The sequence below is a fragment of the Anabrus simplex genome, chromosome 2, assembly GCF_040414725.1.
Source record: "Anabrus simplex isolate iqAnaSimp1 chromosome 2, ASM4041472v1, whole genome shotgun sequence".
NCBI classification, from domain to species: Eukaryota; Metazoa; Arthropoda; class Insecta; order Orthoptera; family Tettigoniidae; genus Anabrus; species Anabrus simplex.
The window spans coordinates 244,660,734-244,682,722 of NC_090266.1; the positions used below are offsets into that span (position 1 = coordinate 244,660,734).

General features: G+C 37.7%; 1 protein-coding gene across 5 annotated transcripts in view; it reads left to right on the forward strand.

The window, feature by feature from the left end:
• Window positions 1-21,989, forward strand: part of Nt5b (5' nucleotidase B) — a 744,444-nt gene that overhangs the window by 628,271 nt on the left and 94,184 nt on the right. For all 5 annotated transcript variants that reach the window (XM_067140537.2, XM_068226141.1, XM_068226140.1 and 2 more), the window contains 2 exons: window positions 36-129; window positions 21,733-21,915. In XM_067140537.2, the coding sequence (XP_066996638.1) occupies window positions 36-129; window positions 21,733-21,915 (277 nt within the window). The remainder of the gene's footprint in view (window positions 1-35; window positions 130-21,732; window positions 21,916-21,989) is intronic.

The window sequence follows — 21,989 nt, forward strand, 5'->3', positions numbered from 1 at the left end:
TCCTGAAATGGACTGTATATTCATATTTTCTACAGGGAAAAGACAGGAGTGAAGGCTGGAGATCTCTACATGTCCTTCAAGTCTATCTTTCAAGATGTCCGCAATGCTGTGGATTGGGTCCACATTCAGGTAACTTTCTTTTCCTATTTCTCCTTTGAGTTACATTCATGTACTTGAGTACATTATTATTGGTTAAATTATTTAATTGTAGCCAATATCATAACCATCTATAATGTAGAATCATTAAGATCATGTCTCTGTACATTGATTGTTTCCCTCTGAGTGGGTCAGACGGTTAAGGCGCTGGCCTTCTGACCCCAACCTGGCAGGTTCGATCCTGGCTCAGTCCAGTGGTATTTGAAGGTGCTCAAATACGTCAGCCTCGTGTTGGTAGATTTACTGGCACATAAAAGAATTCCCGCTGGACTAAATTCCGGCACCTCGGCTTCTCCGAAGACCGAAAAAGTAGTTAGTGGGACGTAAAGCAAATAACATTATTATTATTATTATTATTATTATTATTATTATTATTATTATTATTATTATTATTATTATTATTATTATTTGTTTCCCTTAATGTTTCTGTTTATTGACAATTACAAATGAAGTAGTTGTAACCTAAGGGTTATTGAATTCAGCATGTGTGTGCTTACACTTGTTGCTATTTGCTTTACGTTGTACCGACACAGATAGGTCTTATGGTGACGATGGGATGGGAAAGGCCTAGGAATGGGAAGAAAGCAGCCGTGGCCTTAATTAAGGTACAGCCCCAGCATTTGCCTGGTATGAAAATGGGAAACCACGGAAAACCATCTTCAGGGCTGCCGACAGTGGGGTTTGAACCCACTATCTCCCGATTACTCGATACTGGCCGCACTTAAGCGACTGCGGCTATCGAGCTCGGTACATACACTTGTAAAGGACAGAGGAGCTTTACATACTTATACGATAACTCATATTTAGATAATTAAAATTTAAAGAGTATTTAATAGGGTATTAGTTAATGGCTACTAATTGTGTTGGTGGGTATTTTTCAGAAAGATTAGTTTTGCAACTTGTTTTTGAATGAACAGTAAAATATACACAACCAGAAAATTAAATTAAAATGTAGTTTAATAAAGTTTTTGTTGTAATTATTTTATGATAAAGTGAAAAATATTCAGACACAATTAAGCAATAGAAGTAATGTACTGATAGTTTTAAAAGTTGTTTCATGTGTACGTGTGAAATCTGTCTTGATGATCTATGTTGTTGGCAAAAAAAAAAAACAGAAGTCTACAGTTAGACATTGTTGGGTTGTGAAACTTTAAACTTTATATGGGTAAATATATGATAATTTGTTATTGCCATGGTGAATTTGAAATTAGATGATCGCTGATCCCTTTTTGTCAAAATCTGTGGTGTGTTGGTAGTGTGCCTATCTCTTATCAGGATGCCTGGGGTTCGATTCCTTGCTTATCGAAGGATTTTAATCATGAAATGAGGTTTGGAATGGGGTTCACTTAATCTAGTGAGACTATCTGAAGAGCTGTCTGATTCTAGAGGCAGCGATGTCTGTCTTATTAGGCTCAGGACTGTAAATTGGGCCGTATCTGCCACAAGTTTTCTTTTTCTGTTTGATCCAGTTAGTAATTTCAAATATGAGTGATTAAGTGGTATTTTTTTTAACGGGCAAGCCAGATTGTGAGTGGGGTAGATTATTAGTATCTATACAGTAAAATAGAAGGTAAAAGGTGAAACAGAACATTATTATGTAGCCTGTTGTTAGTGAGAGAAATGGGTCACAGCACATTATATTCCCATTAAGCTGATCAGTTGCCATCAACAACAGCGATTGCTTTCACTTCGTAACAATGCAGTTAACATTCAGTTGGTGAAATTTTTTGCAACCATAGTGTCACTCAGCTGAAAATTTTCTTTTTCTATGCATTAATTGTCACACCAATCCATAGGTCATAATTAAGGTACAGTCCTGATATTTGCCTGGTGTGGAAATGGTGAACAGTCTTCCAAGTTGCAGATGGTGGGCTTCAAACTCAGCAACTCTTTAATGCAAGCTCACAGCTCCACGCCCCCTACTGGGTATTATGTCTGGGGAACAATTGGAGGATGATTTTGAGTAGGTATTTGGATACTTTTGATGTGTATTGTGTATGCATGTGTGTGTGTGAGAGAGAGAGAGAGAGAGAGAGAGAGAGAGAGAGAGAGAGAGAGAGAGCACACTCACAACTTTGGGGTCTGGAGCGAAGTCACCATTCTAGTTTGTTTCAGAGGTGTTCGATACGATTGAGGTCGGGGCTCTGGGCTGATAAGTCCATTTCTGGACCCTTGTTGTCCTCAAACCACTCATGAACAGACCCTGCTTTATGGCAAGAACATTATCGTGCTGAAATATACAATGATCATCTCTGAACTGTTCTTTTACCACAGACAGCACTCAGCTGATCAAGATATCTTTACATCCTTCTGCTTTTGATGTGCTTTGTAATATGAGAAAGCTACTGTATTTACTCATGTATTAGACCCCACTTGGCTTTTTGAGATGAAGAAAATGAAAAAAATAAGTCTTGCATACAAGACACCTGAACGTAATTCATCAGAGAAGAACAACGATTCCGCTTCGAAGCAGGTACAAGCTGTAGCGTAAGCATACTGCAGCTCTGATGACGTTGCACAGATAGGTGAATAATTTTATGTACGACCCGCACATTGCAAGCACTCATCAGTCGTGTATATACCGTATGTCTGTGTTTTGTATTTAAGAATGTTTGCCAGCGTAATGGTTAGCACAACTAGCTGCTGCTCTCAGGAGCCTGAATTCGATTCCCGGTACCATATTGCCTAGGGCGAAGCTAGCTATATTACTTGGGGAGTCTAAGAATATTGTTCAAGCTTACCTTAAATTCTTTTATAAAGCAAGTGTATGCGGTGCTCCTTTCTCTCTGTAAATGCATCAATGACGCGGTCCCTGAAGCTCTGGTTATTTGACGGTTCGTGCAATAGGGAATTCTCTATCACAAGTGTACTTAAATTACATAGTCTACTGTTTATCATTGAATTCCTCAGAAAGGTTTTTATGCGTTCTTTTAGCGCACTCATACTTCTTTCACTCGAACATGTTGTCACTGGAAATGTGAGAACTAAACGAAACAAACGTGTTGTTTGTTCGTAAACTTTGTCCAGACCATTATCCAACATATATTTTAGCATTATTTGTGGAGGTTTAGCTTCATCTGAGTGCACATTCACAAGTTCATTTGTCAGTTGTTCACTTTCGAAAAAAGGGTACATCTTCAGGAGTTGTTTCATTTTCATTGAGGGAAAACTTGTGTTGTAAGCCTTAAATTGATTCTCATCTAATAATTCAGCAAAATGGAAGTTTTCAAAGTCACAGTACCGTATTTCCATCTGTACAACGGTGGTATCAATTATTTCATATGCTAATGCTGTGAGGGTTGGCACTATAAATGATTCTGTTGTCATTGCGGTATTGAGAGCTTTGCTGGTGTCTATGCATTCATTCACTGTTTCTTCATTTCTCTGACTTTTTTAAGTTATTTATGGTTTGCTTTATCTCATGGTTGCAGATATTTACATTAGATGTGCATTATGCTTGCAGCACCTTGAATAAATGATCCGTGTAGCAAAATATCTTGTTGAAGACGCACAACTGGAAGAGGAAATTAGGGTCATCTAATCTCTTAACCAGTCCCATAGCACCATTAACAGATTCGCCATCCCATTCTTCATCTTTATCAATAATGTGTGTAAGAGCTTCTTTCAAGTCCTTGAAATGGGATGCTATTGTTAGTGTTGCTCTGGAGTGGAAGTTCCAACGTGTCGCACATGCCGGTGGGAGTTTAAAGCCTTTTTCTCTTAGGACTTCTCTTTGATGACTTGATGAAATATGTATGGAAGGCAGTCAAATCATAAGTAAAGAGGCGCACTTTCTTTACAGCTTTTGCTCCATACAAGAGTACCAAATTAAGCTTATGTGCATAGCAATGTATAAATATTGCATGTGGACAAACTTGCTTTATGATAGTTTGAACACCCCCTGTAGAACCCGCCATTACGGAAGCCCCGTCGTAAGTCTGACATTAATTTCTTTTCTACGCCCCATTTTCTTAAGTCATCCAATATTACGGCTGATAGTCCAGTGGCACTTTTATCTTTTGAGACATCGTAGAACCCCACAAACCTCTTGTGAACGTTATAGCCAACACAATACCGAAATATAATGTTCATCTGATTCTGACAAGATATATCTAATGTTTCATCCACCTGAACTGATACAAATTCACAAATAGAAAGTTCTTTCTGAATCTCTTCATTCATCACTTGAGTTACAGAGTAAGTTCATTTGAATGTCACAAGTTGCTGCCGGATGCTCTCTCATGAATTGTTCTTCTTGTGCTAGCAATTCCAGGGTCTCAAGATAGTTACCTTTATTTATGGAGTCGCTACTCTCGTCATGCCCACGGAATGGAAGTTCTTGTTTTCCGAGAAAACACACCACTTGAACTAACCTGTCAAGAACCCGACTATTATGATTTATTAACTCATTATGCTTTAGAGCTGCAAGACGAGCCGCTTCTGATAAGGCATGCTCTATTCTACTCCTGCCGAGAAGAAAACGCTCATTGTTCTGAATATGTCTTTTTGAAATGTGGTGTTTACGTGCTCTTCTATGAAATTTTTTTAGGGTACTGATGCCACCTTCATTCTATTCACTGTCACCTCCAAATAATATGCAAATGTAACAATAAAACTTACAATGTGTCACACTTGCTGTAAGCCATGTATAATCCTTATACCATTGGGACCGGGCGAGTTGGCCGTGCGCGTAGAGGCGCGCGGCTGTGAGCTTGCATCCGGGAGGTAGTAGGTTCGAATTCCACTATCGGCAGCCCTGAAAATGGTTTTCCGTGGTTTCCCATTTTCACACCAGGCAAATGCTGGGGCTGTACCTTAATTAAGGCCACGGCCGCTTCCTTCCAACTTCTAGGCCTTTCCTATCCCATTGTCGCCATAAGACCTATCTGTGTCGGCGCGATGTAAAGCCCCTAGCAAAAAAAAAAAAAATATATACCATTGGGACTGGAAAGTTCTTGTTTGGTTTCCATCCTTTTGCACAATTTTCAATAAAGGCTGTGGCCGCTTGTCTTTCAGGGCACATTTTTCTTCGAAAGACAAAGAAGAAAATGGAGTTCGAAGCAAGTATGTAATAAGATCATTATTCATGGATTTAAAAGATACTAACAACTCTTTTCACAAACACTGACCAGTAATTATAAGTTGTAAACTTCGCAGATCAACAGATCACAACGTAAACATTAACTCGTAAATTCACAATTAAGTATTTATTTTCCACCTAGTCGATACAATGATTGCTTAAGGCAATTTTTAATGGTCAAAAGTGGTACATGTTTCGTATATTATCAACATCTTCAGCCACATAACACTGTTTAGATGAAAAATGTATAAAATTGACAAAGTAATGCTTTTAAGGACACTTCCTCTAAAGCATTACTTTGTCAATTTTATACATTTTTCATCTAAACAGTGTTATGTGGCTGAAGATGTTGATAATATACGAAACATGTACCACTTTTGACCATTAAAAATTGCCTTAAGCAATCATTGTATCGACTAGGTGGAAAATAAATACTTAATTGTGAATCTATTGAAGTGCGATACGGACCATGAAGCTGATTTTATGTAATTAACTCGTAACTCGAGACTTGGAGACTAGACTCCCAGCTAGGTTTCAAAGCGAGCACGTACCGCTGCATGACATCATACGTTGTCATAGCAACCAGCACAAGCCCCGCCCACTAGCAGGAAAGTAAGAGTCTGGCTGAAGCTAGGCTCAAAGTCTAGGCTCAGTGCTCTGTGAGTAGCGCAGAGCTGTACCACCTCGGGATGAGGAAACGAGTTTACTTTCGTTAAGAAATATTCATCGTTGTTGCTATTAATATAGCAGGTGAGATCATTAACAAAGTGATCTGTAATATCTTGTAACTCAGGCCAGTATAGGTTTTTTTTTTTTTGGAGAGAAGTAGGTTTGAAACATGATAAAAAACAATCCAATCATAATGATTGTTTTACTCATCAACGTACCTCACGAATAATAATAATAATAATAATAATAATAATAATTTACAATTTACTTCTTGTTCTTCTTCTTATTATTATTATCATTATTATTATTATTTTATGTCCCCACTTAACAGTTTTCGGAGACGCCAAATAAAACATAATATGCATCAATAAAAAAAATGGAGACAACGGTCGTACGAGATTAAACATTATGATGGTAAAACTCATTACTGCCACACCTGTAGATGACCATAAATGTGGCAAACTTTCCTGTTATTTATTTTTTAGCATACTTAACCTAAATAATGCAGTCTCTCTTATCTCATTTACAGCTGTTTAGCCTGGTGTGATAAATGTGGAGAACAAGCATGAAATATACTTAAAAATAAGGGTTTGGCTTCCAACAGCCGCAGTTATCCAAAGAACTCTTCCAGTCACTCTGTATTACATTCGGAAGTACAAGTTGTAACATATGCTAGTTATCAGCTGGTGGTTTGGCACGCATTCTACAGCACGGCTTTATTCAGAAGGTGTGGCTCCTGCTACACACACACCAACTGGGAATATCGGAGGCCATCTCCAGAAACCATTTGGAATTAGATTCTTACTGTTTGGACTCTATAGTAGGGAAGGAAACTATTTTTAAAAGTTTCAAAAAAAGACGGGACCTTGAATGCTCTCGATGCATAGCTGATGAGATGCCGTGAAAATGACGTCATTTGGAATGATGATATGCTGGTAGCAGGGAAGTTGGTGGCACAAGACGATAATTCAAATGAAAGCAGTTTACTCAGGTTTACTGTGTGGTAGGTACTACTGCTCAACTGACAGAGACAAATGACTGGCCATGAAGTTCTTTTGTATCAATATTGCATAATATGATAATATGATATCCTTATCCCTTTTCTCTACGGGGTCGAGTAAGAAGTGAGTCGAATCTTCGTAGTGAGTTTTTACAACTATGTGCCCTTCCTGACATCAACGTAATCAGAGGAATTGATATGAAAATGAAATGAATGACATGATATGAGTAACTAAAATGGACTATATTTATTTTATATGTAGATCAAAAGTTGTGTTCACCATTTATTGTCTCTTTACATTTAAAAATACTGCCTTTTAATGAAAATAGCCAGTATAACTCCAATATTTTCATAAGTTTGTTAAAGAATAGTGTAGAATGTTTACATGTATAATTTATAGCTCTTTATAGCCTAGAAGCCTTGTGTTCACTGCACAAAATTTAAGGTGATTGCATATTGGACCCCCTTACTTTTTTTGGCTGTAAAAGTGGAAAAGAAAAGGGGGGGGGGGTCTAATATGCAAGTAAGTGTGGTAAGTCCCTTCCATTATAAACACACCCATACTGAAACATGACCTCTGCCAAATTTTGCTGTGTACACTGTCCAGGTTGGCATATATATATCATTCTCCTCGCCCAAATCCTCCTGTCTGACTGCCACATGGTATTGTATGACTCCTCACTCCAGATCATGTGTTTTCAGTCATCCATGGAGCAGGGTGGTGCTTTTTTACTCCAACAAATATGCAGCACCACTCCATTCCACTGTGAGCTTCGCTGCTATCGAAGTTGGTCGGAACCCTTGATAATTACAGGTCATTATCCTCATGGTTACTCCGTATTGAATGATCTTATTCACAGCAATTATAATAAGAAGTAGGTGGACAAGAAATACTTATTATTATAATTGCTGTGAACCCTTGATAATGCCGAATGCAGTCTTCGCTGAAACGTCGGGACAGTAACATGCTCCTGGACCACGGCCTACAACCCCAGAAAACATTGACATGATTTGTAATGCTCGTCGTGAATGTCTCAATTGCTATATGTGGCGCTTAGTGTTTATCAGCAAAATGTGTGATTAATGGGGGCATGCCTGAGCCTTGAACTGCAATCATCATATCTCCCAGTACACAGTTGTGTTCCTAGCTGCATAATTAGTGGCACTGAAGAAATGGTTTATGGTATCACATGATATCATGTGACATTTCCTGTACCACTTTCTTCAATGCTCAACAGTCCTTGTTGGTTAACACATATGGCTTACTTGGCCGTGATTTTGTAGTGATTATGTCCTTCCATTTCCGCTTCACAGTCAAGTCTCCAATTGTTGAAATGGATGACTTGAGAAGGGCAGAAATGGCCCTGACTAACTTCATACTGATGCGACAACCAGCAACTATTCTTTGAAGTTATCAAACTCCCTTCATCCACCATTTCTTCTGGTCGCACTTAACAACCTCATGTTCATTTTTTCGTATTGATGGTTTTCGACTCGCAGTTCCAGGCTATGAACCTCATTGTTGAATTACAGAGTTTCTTCTGATGTTCCCACTTTTTCAATACTATTTATGTTATAAAATTAATTTATTAACATCTAAATTACAATACTAGTTTTGATTCATGGATCTTCCTCAATTGTTTACATTAGCAATTAAAATAGTACACACCAATATCAAAAACCACTTCTTGAGTTTGTCATAAATTACGTCTTAAAATCTAACCATCCATGTTTCTGTTGAATTAAAACACTCGTCTTGAATTTTATAAATTCACTGTCTTAAAATCTAAGGGGAGGGGTGTGTGTGTGTGTTTTTTTTGCCCGAAGGCAGGTCCGAACCTCCGCTGAGGTGTGCCTGAGCCAGAGTTTACGTATGGTAGGGTGGCCAGTTCCTTTACGCTCCTCCATTCCCTTACCCCCCACCAACAGCGCGTGGCAACCCATCCAAATCTTGACCACACCCAGTGTTGCTTAACTTCGGAGATCTCACGGGATCCGGTGTTTCAACACGGCTACAGCCATTGGCGTCTTAAACTCTAGTGAACTATTAATTGAATTTGTTACATTGTCAGTTGAAGGAGTACAATCACAGTCATTAAAAACCATTTTCTTTGAGTTGTTAATAATACAGTCTTAAAAGAAGTGGTTTTTAATGATTGTGTATACTATTTAGTTGTTGACGTAAGCAACTGAGGATGATCCATGGATCAAAACTGGTATTGTAATTTGAGTGTTAATACATTCTTTTTATAACATAAATAGTATTGATTAGGTGGGAAAGTCAGAAAAAACCCTGTAATTGTGAGTTCTCCCCTTTTATTTCAGCAACCTTGGTCATAGTGACACCTAGGCTCTAGTTCAGGTGTACAGAGGAGTGTCCAGATACTTCTGATTAAATAGTGTACCATATTGAAATAACCCCATGTATACACCATTTGATGTGGAAAATCTTACTCTCATGGCATTTTGTCTCGCTCATTATGTACCGTTCCCGTCTAAAATACAGTCTTCCGGTGCCATTGGAGAGCTGCGTGTTCAGTTCGTAAAAATATGATCAGGGCTAAAATAAATCAAATATCTCAGGATAAATTATACCATGGGTATGTGAACGGGAAACAGTAACATAATTCTGAAATAAAATTCAAAATAGGTGTAAGATAGATTTTTATCTAAGGAACATTATTGAAACTCAAAAAATAAACAAATTAATATAATAAAATGATAAAAAATATGGCTCAAACAAATGCCAAAAATTCCAATATGTGCCGTGCACATAGATACACCAAAAATTAATTCATGACACAAAAAGACAGGCAATGTCCCGTGTTAAAATAAAAATATCTACAAAATAAAACCTGGGGAAGAATAACACACTTTGCATCGAGTCAACGCAGTTAAATTAATCTTATTGATTCCTGACATATATCATTCAATTTACGGTTATAGGACATACCACGACAGAATAAAATTATGCTAAATCCAATCCATAATAAAAATGATATGTACTACACTTATCAACAAATCAATGTTCCAGGGTCCTTAACTTATATCTACACTGAGTTTACTAACAGACCGTTCTGTTACAGATTGGATGGCTCGAAAGCCTACTTTCCAATAAAGTGAGCTCCGGACTCATAATTAAGAACAAGTCTTTATCAATGATGACAATGACATAATCAGCAAAAATACATGTAACACAATTCAATATAAACAAAACACTTCAAAGAAACCTGTGAAATTCATGCAAATAAAATAAACAAAACATCAGTGTATCCGTTATCTGAAATACAAGTAACAAGATGCTAAACTCCTTCATATTAAAAAAAAAAAAACCCATGGAACTCCTGGCCCAGCTACACATGTGTTAGTCGTCACCTAGCACGCTGTATTATAAATCAACTGACACTTCTGATACTCCAGCTATGAGACATCCTGCCTCCCAAGAGAAGACACTAACTAATTGGATTTGTAATTCCTGCCTGAGAGATTCTAATATAATATATATAAAATAACTTGTCCTGACTGACTGACTGATTGATTCATCATCACCGAGCCAAAACTACTGGACATAAAGAAATTAAATTTTGCTGATATATTCATATTAAGATGTAGGTGCTCGCTAAGAGAGGATTTTTGGATATTCCGTCGCTAAGGGGATGAAAAAGGGGGTGAAATTTTTAAATGAGCGTATCTATATCTCAAAACGTTTAAGGTTGAAAGATGTAAAAATTGGCATTTAGAATCTCCTTTAAAAATAAAGAAACACATATTTTTTTGTCTTCGGAAAATCCCAATAGGAAGGGTGGAAAAGGGGTTGAATGACTTTAATGAGGATACTTATATCTAAGAAACTGAAGATATTACAGACCTGAAAATTGGTGTTTGGGATCTCCTTTAAAAATAAAGAAATACGTATTTTTTGTTTCTGGAAAATCCAATTAATGGGGGTGTGTGAAAAGGGGGTGAATTTTTAAAATGAGTGTATCTATATCTCAAAACGTTTAAGGTTGAAAGATGTAAAAATTGGCATTTAGAATCTCCTTTAAAAATAAAGAAACGCATATTTTTTTGTTTTCGGAAAATCCCAATAGGAAGGGTGGAAAAGGGTGAAAAAGCGGTTGAATGCCTTTAATGAGGCTACTTATATTTCAGAACCTGAAGGTATTACAGACCTGAAAATTGGTGTTTTCAACCTCCTTTAAAAATAAAGAAACACATATTTTTCGTTTTTGGAAAAATCAAAATAATGGGGGGTGAAAAGGGGGGTGAATTTTTAAAATGAGTGTGTCTACATCTTAAAACTTTAAAAGTTTACAGATGTAAAACATTGTTATTTAGAATCTCCTTTAAAAATACAAGAACACACATTTTTTGCTTTCTTTAAATCCCAATAGGAGGGGTGTAAAAGGGTGAATAATAGGTTGAATGCCTTTAATGAGGATACATATATCTCAGAAACTGAAGATATTACAGAACTGAAAATTTGTATATGGGAGCTCCTTTAAAAATAAAGAAACACGTATTTTTTTGTTTTTTGAAAATCCAATTAATGGCGGTTAAACAGGAGTGACAAACTGGGGTGAATTTTTTGAAAGACTATATCTACAGAATATCTGAGAAACGTAAAATGTTACAGACGTAAAAAGTGGGTATTTGGAATCTCCTGTAAATGTAAAGAAAGGTAGGCGATTTGTTTTTGGAAACTCCACTTAAGGGGTGAAATTTTAAAAAGAGAATTTCTACAGTATATCTCAAGAATTTAACATGTTACAGAAGTGAAAAATGGTATTTTTTATCTCTATTAAAAATAAAGAAACGTGTATATTTGACTTATATCTCAAGAATTGAAGATGTTACAGTCATGAAAATTAAAATTTGGAACCTCCTTTAAAAATAAAGAAACACGTATTTTTTGTTTTTTGGAAAATCCAAATAATGGGGGTGAAAAGGGGGTCGGTGAATTTTTAAAATGAGTATACCTGTATCTCGAAACAGTAAAAGATAACAGACGTAAAAATTGGTACTTAGAATCGCCTTTAAAAATAAAGAAACACGTATTTTTTGTTTTCGGAAAATCCCAACAGGAGGGGTGAAAAGGAGTGAAATATGGGTTGAATGCCTTTAATGAGGATACTTATATCTCAGAAACTGCAGATATTACAGACCTGAAAAAAAGGTATTTGGGATCGCCTTTAAAAATAAAGAAAGTACTTTTTTCCTGGAAAATCCAAATAGTGGCGGGTTGGAAGGGGGGTGAATTTTTAAAATGAGTGTACCTATATCTCAGATCTTTTAAAGTTTATAGTAGTAAAAATTGGTACTTAGTGTCTCCTTTAAAAATAAAAAACACGTATTTTTGTTTTCGGAAAATCCCAATAGGAGGGGTGAAGACAGGGTGAATAAGGGTTGAATGCCTTTAACCCATTCCAGTCTGGGCCTTAATATCCCTAACAAACATTCTGGACTGGGCATTTTTAAGGATCTTTAAAATATTATATCTCTGTACCTGTAGGAGATATTGACATGATTCTTTTTTCTTTGTGCTTGTTTGAGCATCTATTTTTCAAAAGCGCTCTTTGTATCATGTCAACTATCACTTGAGATTTTAAAATTGTTTATATATTATACCATGTTTTGCGAATGGAGGAAAGGTCTGACGGATAACGAAGCAAGTACATTTTTCTGAAATACAGTAATATTTACCGTATTTCGCTAATATAAAATGTGCATTGCAATTACAAAACAACAACGATAATAAGTACGATATAAATATAATAATTTTTCTATAATAATAATAGTAATAATTACATTCATGAAAATGGGTGCTCTTACGAAATTTTATTTTAATTGATAAATTTTGTTAAAAGTTACTCAAATGTAAAAATATTGTCCCATTTACCACAGAAGACTTCTGAGAAAGAGAAAATACAGTCTTCTAAACAGACAACTTTACGAATATGTAGACAATCTTACGTATTCACGCAAAAATGAAATACGCGGGAACATGAGCTAGGCTGTAAAACGAACTCCAGTCATAATGAAATGCAAGAAGCTGTTTCGAATTCATATGTCAATAATATGTTCATTTGCACATAAACTTATAATATATCATAAAATATCGAAAATATAACTTTCGTTAAGCACATGTTTGCCGCGAGAAGCCATGTCTTAGAGCTCACTGAGTGACAACATCTACTGATGCATGCTGTTCAAATATATCGTAAATTCTCTGACATAGACATGTAATACTGCCATCTGCTTAAATACTCTCGTAACTAATACATTAGGAAACACGATGTAACCACCAGAATGCGTGCATAGCTTGTTCTCGATTTTTAGCGAATTGTCAAACCTTACTACGGGCTATGCCCGCAGCGCGTCCTGAACGTAATTTCGGCCGCTGCGAGCTATGTTCGCAGTTAGACCGGAAAGAGTTAATAAAGATCCTTATATCTCAGAAACTGAAGATGTTACAGATCTGAAAATCAGTATTTGGGATCTCCTTTAAAAATAAAGAAACATGTATATTTTGTTTTTGGAAAATCCAAATAGTGGGGGGTGTAATTTTAAAATGAGTGTATCTATATCTCAAAACTTTAAAAGTTTGCAGATGTAAAAATTGATATATAGAATATCCTTTAAAAACAAAACAACATGTATTTTTTTTTTTTTTTTTTTGTTTCCTTAAATCGCAATAGGAGGGGTGAAAAGTGTGAATGAGGATACTTATATCTCAGAAACTGAAGATATTACAGACCTAACAATTAATATCTGGGATCTCCTTTAAAAATACAGAAACATTTATTTCATTGTTTTTGGAAAATCTAATTAATGAGGGTTAAACCGGAGTGAAAACATTGGGGTGAATTTTTAGAAAGACTATATCTACAGTATATCTCAGAATCGCAAAATGTTACAGAAGTAAAAACTGGTATTTGGAATCTCCTGTTAAAGTAAGGAAACAGGTATTCTCGGAAAATCCAATGAAGGGAGGGGAGAGGTGAAAAACTTGAAATATTAATTGAATTGTATGAGGATACTTACATCCAATAAAAACTAAAGTTGTTACAGACATGAAAATTGGTATTTAGATCTTCTTTAGAAATTAAACAATGCCTTTGGGGCTGGAGGGATTATATTTTGGGGCGGGTGTGAATAGGAGTTGAATTCATTTCATGAGGACAAATATCTCAAAAACTGAAGATAATAGGTATTTAGAAGATCCTTTACTATTAAAGAAACAAATACTTTTTGCCGGGAAAATTCACTTAAGAGGGAGGGGGGGTGAAAGTAAGTGAAAAAAAGTGAATTACTTTTATGGGAATACTTATATCTCAAAACTGAAGGTAATACACGTGAACATTGGTATTTGGAATCTCCTGTAAACATAAAGAAATATGCCTTCTTTTTTGTGGGGGGGAATCAACTTAACCGCGGTGGGGTGAAAAAGGAGGTGAGACCAGTTGATTGTACTGTTCATAATGTACTTATAAAGAGGCTCTGTGGCTCAGGCGGCAGCGCGCCGGCCTCTCACCGCTGGGTTCCGTGGTTCAAATCCCGATAACTCCACATGAGATTTGTGCTGGACAAAGCGGAGGCGGGACAGGTTTTTTCTGGGTACTCCAGTTTTCCCTATCGTCATTCATTCCAGCAACACTCTCCAATATTATTTCATTCCATTTGTCATTCATTAATCATTGCCTTAGAGGAGTGCGACAGGCTTCGGCAGCCGGCACAATTCCTATCCTCACCGCTAGCTGGGGCTTATTCATTCCATTCCTTATCCGGTTGAATGACTGGAAACCGGCTGTGTATTTTCAATGTACTTATTCTGATCATAAACGGATCATTTTTAATCTTTCCTGGGTTCGTTTTCAAGAGCCATCTTTTCCTTTGGAGAACCTTCTTTAGATTACAGTAGATTCTCCTGGCATACAAAATAAAAATTTAAACACATTTGAAATAAACGATAGGAATGAGATTGACCGTGCAATTGTTCACCCCTATAACAAGGTCAATAATGCACGGAAGTATGTCATTTGTATCGCCAGAAATCCTGCGCAATTACGTACGGGCGACAATGGTGCTAGTCATACTGTCATCAATGACAATGGCAGCAGATGTAATTTACCGCCAAGTAGCGGTCTTGCATCTTGCTGTGGGTTCCAGAACATCAATAATAATAATAATAATAATAATAATAATAATAATAATAATAATAATAATAATAATAATGTTCTGGACCGGCGTCAAAATGTGCGGACCGCGCTGGAAACGGGTCCTGGATGGGTAATGACTACGAATGCAGTCCGGCCGCGGGTTCAGTGACGCCAAGGCACCCAAGACGACACCACCCCAGACCTCCTCAAGGATTTGATCCACTATAAAAATGCTTATAGGAAAAGATGGCAAAGATTTAGGGACCCAACTGACCGGGTGGAATACCTGGACCTAGCCCGGGAAGTACGAAATCGATTGGTGGAAAGAAAGATTGAAAAATGTGAGGAACGTTGGCGTAATCTCTCAGAAAACGAGTCAGATCGCGAATGTTGGCGGAATCTCTCAGATAACGAGTCAGATCACGAATATCGGCGGGTTATATATAAAACGATAAGCATTCAGTTATAAATTTCAGTATAATACCGTAGCGAAGCACGGGTATCTTGCTAGTACCAATATAAATGGTCCGTTATTGGACATTATAAATTTTCCAGCTAACTCATTCCTGGTTGCCAGCGTTTCGCCCCCGTGTGCTAGGCTGGGCTCATCAGTTGGTACCTATCTCACCTACCAAGACGCTGGTTAGTGCATACCGTGGAGGCCACTGCGTAGGCTAATTGTAGCCACCGGCAGAGCCAGTGCACTATGAGATACTTTGTCTCATTATCAGAAATTGATGCCTGCTTGGCCATCAGATGATATAGATGTCGATTCCCCTACGGAATCTGAAATATTTGTTCCAAATGAGTAATTTTTTTTTTAAAATGTCCAATAACGGACCATTTATATTGGTATTATAAATTTACTCATTCGGAACAAATATTTCAGATTCCCTAGGGGAATCGACATCTATATCAGATTCTAATATATCGGGGAACACATATTAATGCTGCAAATCACTTCTCTGTTCATTAAACTAACAATAGGCCTTGAACTCAACTTAAGGCTTCTCAATACACATTCATATGGCCTTAAATGCACATCTCAATTTAACACGGCTACTACATATCACACACGGCACATCTGGCCTAACACCTCAGAGTCCAAGAGTTCGACTCTTATAGTATTAATGAACGCTCAAGGCAAATCAAGCCTCTCTCTCACTATGCAGCTACACCATTAAATTTTCCCCTTTATTCATCACCAGGCACCTTCGTCCTGTATTATCACACATTGTATAATCACAGTTTCAGGCTAATCTTGCCTTTTCCTCGTAATTTCACAACACAATACCAATTAGCTAGTCCTCCTTGCCGATCTAAAAGATACTAGTTCAACAGTGTACTTTCACGCTGGTTAAATCTGCCATGCACTCCTGTGAACATGCTACATGCTTTAGAAAAACTGTTCCCTACTGAAATTTATTCCCAAACAAGCTTTAGGCTGTGCAGCCTTCTTAATGAAAGAGTCTACGTCTTGTTACAAAAATTGGAATACACAGTTACCTCTTGACATACATATATCCTCATCTACACCTATCATTTCCCTCCTTCCCATCTACTAAAAAGGAAATAAAATAATAAACAAACATCAGGGTTCAAACATGCATCTTCCCTGAAAGATGACATTACTCTATAAAAAGAAAACATAACTCGGCCACAAAAGGACTGACATTTACATTTAAACTACAATAGGATCGAATTAGCCTAATTATTTCTATCTAAACATGCCTATAACTTTTAAGATAAACTTAACTGGTGTCGTCTCAGTATTCTTTTGGGCCCAGGCCTCTATGTCTGCGTAGATTATGCCATTATTGCAAAAAACTGCATGGCGTTACAAAATACACTGCTGGTCTTTTCTTCTTCCATCATCTTTGATAAATGGTGCTCCGCACACACCATTAATTTGTACCGAAACGATAAATGACGATTCGCACACGTTCTTCGCGATACCGGACGTGTACTGATCACAGTATTTGCACTATATGGATGCAAATTACATACACGGGTTTGGAGATATCGATAATAAATATTGTCTTAGTTATTGACTATCCTGTGCCAAAACCGCACTCTGGCATACTGCAACATCATACGTGATCTTCATGTATTATTTGCTTTGTTAACTGTACAATACACTTTTGTAATTACATTATATCACTTGCATTTAGGTAATGCATATTCTCATAAAATAACGTTTCAACTTTCACAATAAGTATATCTACTTGGTTGATAATATCGTCACTGTTAATGTTACTACCATATAACACTGACTTAATATAAGATACACCAACCCACGCGGTATGCAACGTTAAAGCATAATGATCGTCCCATCACCTGAAGCTGCTGTGTTCACCTAACTTCCGGTATTAGTAATACCATCGGGAATTTCACTGATGTGATGACGCCATGGCTCAGCCGCTTGCTCGGTAAAACGCTGACTCAATAGAAATATATTTATTACTTTATTAGTTCAGGATTAAGTACTGTAACTGTCTACAGGTAGTTTTTGATATTTGACTTACTTCTATTTCATATAAAAAACGTGGAGTATGGCTTTATAACAGATTGCCTAATTAAATCAAGAATAGTGCAGCACTGTAAATCTCGAAGTTGCTAGTTCTGACTTTGTTTGTTCTGTATATCCCTTCATTCTGCAATTTTGCTTCCAGGGCTGTGATTGGTCTCTTTTGAAACGGGCGCTCTCAAACACTCTCGTAAATTCCCCAATTGACTCGTATGGAATACCCGAGCCGCCCGCTGTTACTATGGAAGATAAGTTATTTCTGATGCCACGCGCTGCCGAGATATTGCATTACGCAACTACCTTATTGCACCAGAACTCCCTTCATGTATTAAATGCACAATATTACACCATATTACAGTACCTACTTTACTATTTGGGGCATATATGGTATGGCACAATATGGAGTCTTAGTACTGCAGAGGACTGAGCTCGATAGCTGCAGTCGCTTATGTGCGGCCAGTATCCAGCATTTGGGAGATAGTGGGTTCGAACCCCACTGTCAGCAGCCCTGAAGATGGTTTTCTGTGGTTTCCCATTTTCACATCAGGCAAATGCTGGGGCTGTACCTTAATTAAGACCATGGGTGCTTCCATCCCACTCCTATCCCTCTCCTGTCCCATCGTCGCCATAAGACCTATCTGTGTCGGTGCGATGTAAAGCAACTTATAAAAAAAAGAAAAAAATATTGCAGAGGATGTACTTTCTTTTGAAGTTTTTCCCTAAATCTAAATAAATTAGATGTGCTCTTAATTGTAGGAGAAATATTTTGAATTTTATAGATACTCCAATTTTTTAAATTTTAGGTAATAATTGGGAAAATAGATAATGATGATGTTGATGAAGATGATGAATTGGGAAAATAATGTAATAGAAATGCAGGTGCAAAGTTTAGCACAAGCTGCCACAGAAACCAGTTGATAATAAGGGATGAACATTTTGAACTGTGGAATAGTTACTGCCATGCATGGTAGGATGAAACATGAATTACTCATTCTTATAACTTAAAGGCCTGTGGTTGATGTGAAAGTTTAGGCTTTGCTCCATCTTGGCATCTAATCCAAGAGATGAAGGCGAGTAGTAGTAGTAGTAGTAGTAGTAGTAGTAGTAGTAGTAGTAGTAGTAGTGGTAGTAGTGGTAGTAGTAGTAGTAGTAGTAGTAGTAGTAGTAGTAGTAGAAAATATTTTAAATACACCACTCTGTGTGGGAGTTGGATTTCCACCAACTAAAAACCCCTGACCTCTTCATTCAGCCCATTCTGGAACTGCTTGTCGGCATGACATTAGAATGGAGTGATGTATATTATTAAGTTCTTCCTTTCTCTTCTTTTTCCTTCATCCCCATAATGCTTGTCGCCATTGCCTTTACTGTGTTCCAGGCAAACGGGCTCTCTAACATAATCTGAACCAGATTCCCTGGCGTGAGTCGTCGGCCAAGTTGTTGGCAGGCCTTCGTTCGTTCTTCTTCCCATCGAACACAGTAGAAAAAAGTGTGTTCTACTGTATCCCTTCCAGAACGGTACCGACAACCATCTCCCTGCGTCTTTCCCATCTTCATGGCGTATACGCCGAATCTTCCATGTCCTGTCAGGATCTGCGACAGATAGTAATCTACCTGCCGATGTCTACATTTATGCCAGTCTCCTATGTCGGGTATTAGCTTTTTTGTCCATTGGCCAACATCGGTTGTGCCATCCCATCGGTCTTGCCAGTCTAGTAAGAGTTGGTTCCTCAAGGCTTTCTTTTCTTCAGCAGATATAGTCACACCCCTTTCATGCCAAAGTTTTCTCTCTACACCGAGGAGGTCAATGGGAATACTGGCAGCTACAACTTGTAAAGCTGCTGTCGAAACAGTTCGATATGCACAGGTAACTCTGAGCAGCATTTTCCTCTGTACTCTTTCCATAGCTCTTCGGTGAATCTTCCTCCTGAGTGCATTGTGCCAGATAGGTGCAGCATAAAGTAAAATGGAATATACTGCAGAGCACATAATCTGTCTCTTAACTGTTCTTGGTCCCCCGATGTTAGGCATAAGTCTGGCTAATGCCAATGCCTTCTTCTCTGCCTTTTGGGTTACTGCCTTCACATGTGCACCAAATGTGCAATTCCTGTCAATAAGAACCCCAAGGTATCGTACAGACTTCCCTGGGATAATCACTGTATCATTTAATAAGAACCGGACATTTTTCCAATTCCTGGAACCTTTCAAAATTACAGCCTCAGTCTTATGTGGAGCCAATCTCAATTTATTATTTACCATCCAAAGGTTAACTCGTCTCAGTGATTCATTTACTCGGAAGGTCAGTTCTTCTACATTCTCTGCTATTACCACTATTGCAAGGTCATCTGCATAACCAATAGATGTTGTCCCTTTTGTCAGCTGCAGGCGTAAGACACAGTCATATAGAATGTTCCACAAGGTGGGTCCTAGGACAGATCCCTGTGGAACGCCAGCACTCATTTCAAGGTCTTCTAGATCATGAAGTCATGAAGTCATATTCTTCGTCCTTTGAAGTACTTAACGATTATTTGTTGTAGATACCGAGAAATGTTCATCCTACGAAGTTCTCTCAAAATAATGCTCCAAGAAGCAGTGTTAAAAACAATTTTGACATCTAGCGTTATCAAGGCAGCCCATTTCTCACTGCTTTCTGCCTGTATTTGAATCACCCTCTCAATAGCTTGGGTTGTGGTTCTACCCTTTCTAAATCCAAACTGGTTCGAAGAAAGTCCTCCCTGTTGTTCAAATTCTTTCTCCAGTCTTAGTTTTAATCAATCCTTCGTAAAGTTTGCTCAAGGTGTTTAATAAGCAAAGTGGCCTGTACGCTGATGGATCTAATGATAGTTTCCCTGCCTTCAATAACAGCACTAGCTTGGCTACTTTCCACTCATCGGGGAATTCACTCTTTTTTAATAAATCATTGAAGACTGATAAGATCCAACCAGGTGCCACCTCAGCTGCATACTTGATGGCTTCTGGTGGGATTCCATCTACACCTGGTGCCTTACCAGTCTTCATACTGCGTGCTACCTCTTGTAACTCAATCACAGTAAACGGTTCTGCAACACAAAAATCTGATTCCATTTCAAGTCTGTCATTAGTACAAGGGAACAACTCCATTGCTATGGCTTTCCTTCTATCAGCTGGGAGCTGAACTGGTACCCTGTTGATTATTCGACCGGTCACTATCTTATATCCTGCCCCCCCCAGATGTCACTGTCTAGATCTTCGCATAGCTATTGCCAGAGATTTCTCTTAGAATCCTTTATTAGCTTCATTAGTTGCCTCTTTGATGCCTTATAGTCAGCTTCTAATTGTATTAAGTTGACCTGGCTGATTTTTTTCCTAGATCTTGTAAGAATTCGTCTCTTGCAATTGCAGTCTTTCCTTTGCATGTCTATTTCATTGTTCCACCAGTAAGGGACTCGTGTTTTATATTTTGTTGATCCCCTCAATCGGCTGGTCCTACAAGCATCTTTAAGAACAGCAGTTACATCTTTTAGAGTATGTTGCACTGTATCTACAGTTTGTGACATCCACTCGATTGCAATTTTAAAAGTTTCCCAATTATAGTTCCACACCATTTTCGTGATATCATTAAGCTTCTTCGATCCCTTAACTTGAAAATAAATAAAACGATGGTCGCTGAGAGATTCATCTTCCATAACTTCCCAGTCAACAATGAATGATGCTGTACCCTGCGTTGAGCAGGTGACGTCTATGAAAGACTCTGAGTTCCCTCCGGAAAAAGTTGGTAAGATTCCAGTAGTAGTAGTAGTAGTAGTAGATTTTTTTTTTTGCTAGTTGCTTTACGTCACACCGACACAGATAGGTCTTATGGCGACGATGGGACAGAAAAGGGCTAGGAGTGGGAAGGAAGCGGCCGTGGCTTTAATTAAGGTACAGCCCCAGCATTTGAGTAGTAGTAGTAGTAGTAGTAGTAGTAGTAGTAGTAGTAGTAGTAGTAGTTGTTGTTGTTGTTGTTTTCTGGTAGTTCCTTTTTAGTGCTGACTCCCTTACCCAAGGTAGCAAACAAAAAAATATTCTTTGTCACTACAAGAGATTCCAGTAAGAGACTTATATATGGTTGAATATATGTGTATGTTTCTTTGAAGAATATTGGCATTTAATATCTGTTCTTCAGGGTGATATGAAAGCTCAGACTGTTGAAAACCTGGATGAATACGTGAGGAAAGATGAGAGGTTACCGATGTTTCTTACAAGAATCCGGGAAAGTGGAGCCAAAGTATTCCTGCTCACTAACAGTGATTACCGCTTCACAAATAAGATCATGACACATCTTTTTGACTTTCCTCATGGAGCTCGGGTGAGTAATGTTAACCTCATTTTGTCCCTTAAATTAAATTCTGATGTTTATAAGCTGAGTTGGTGTGATCCATC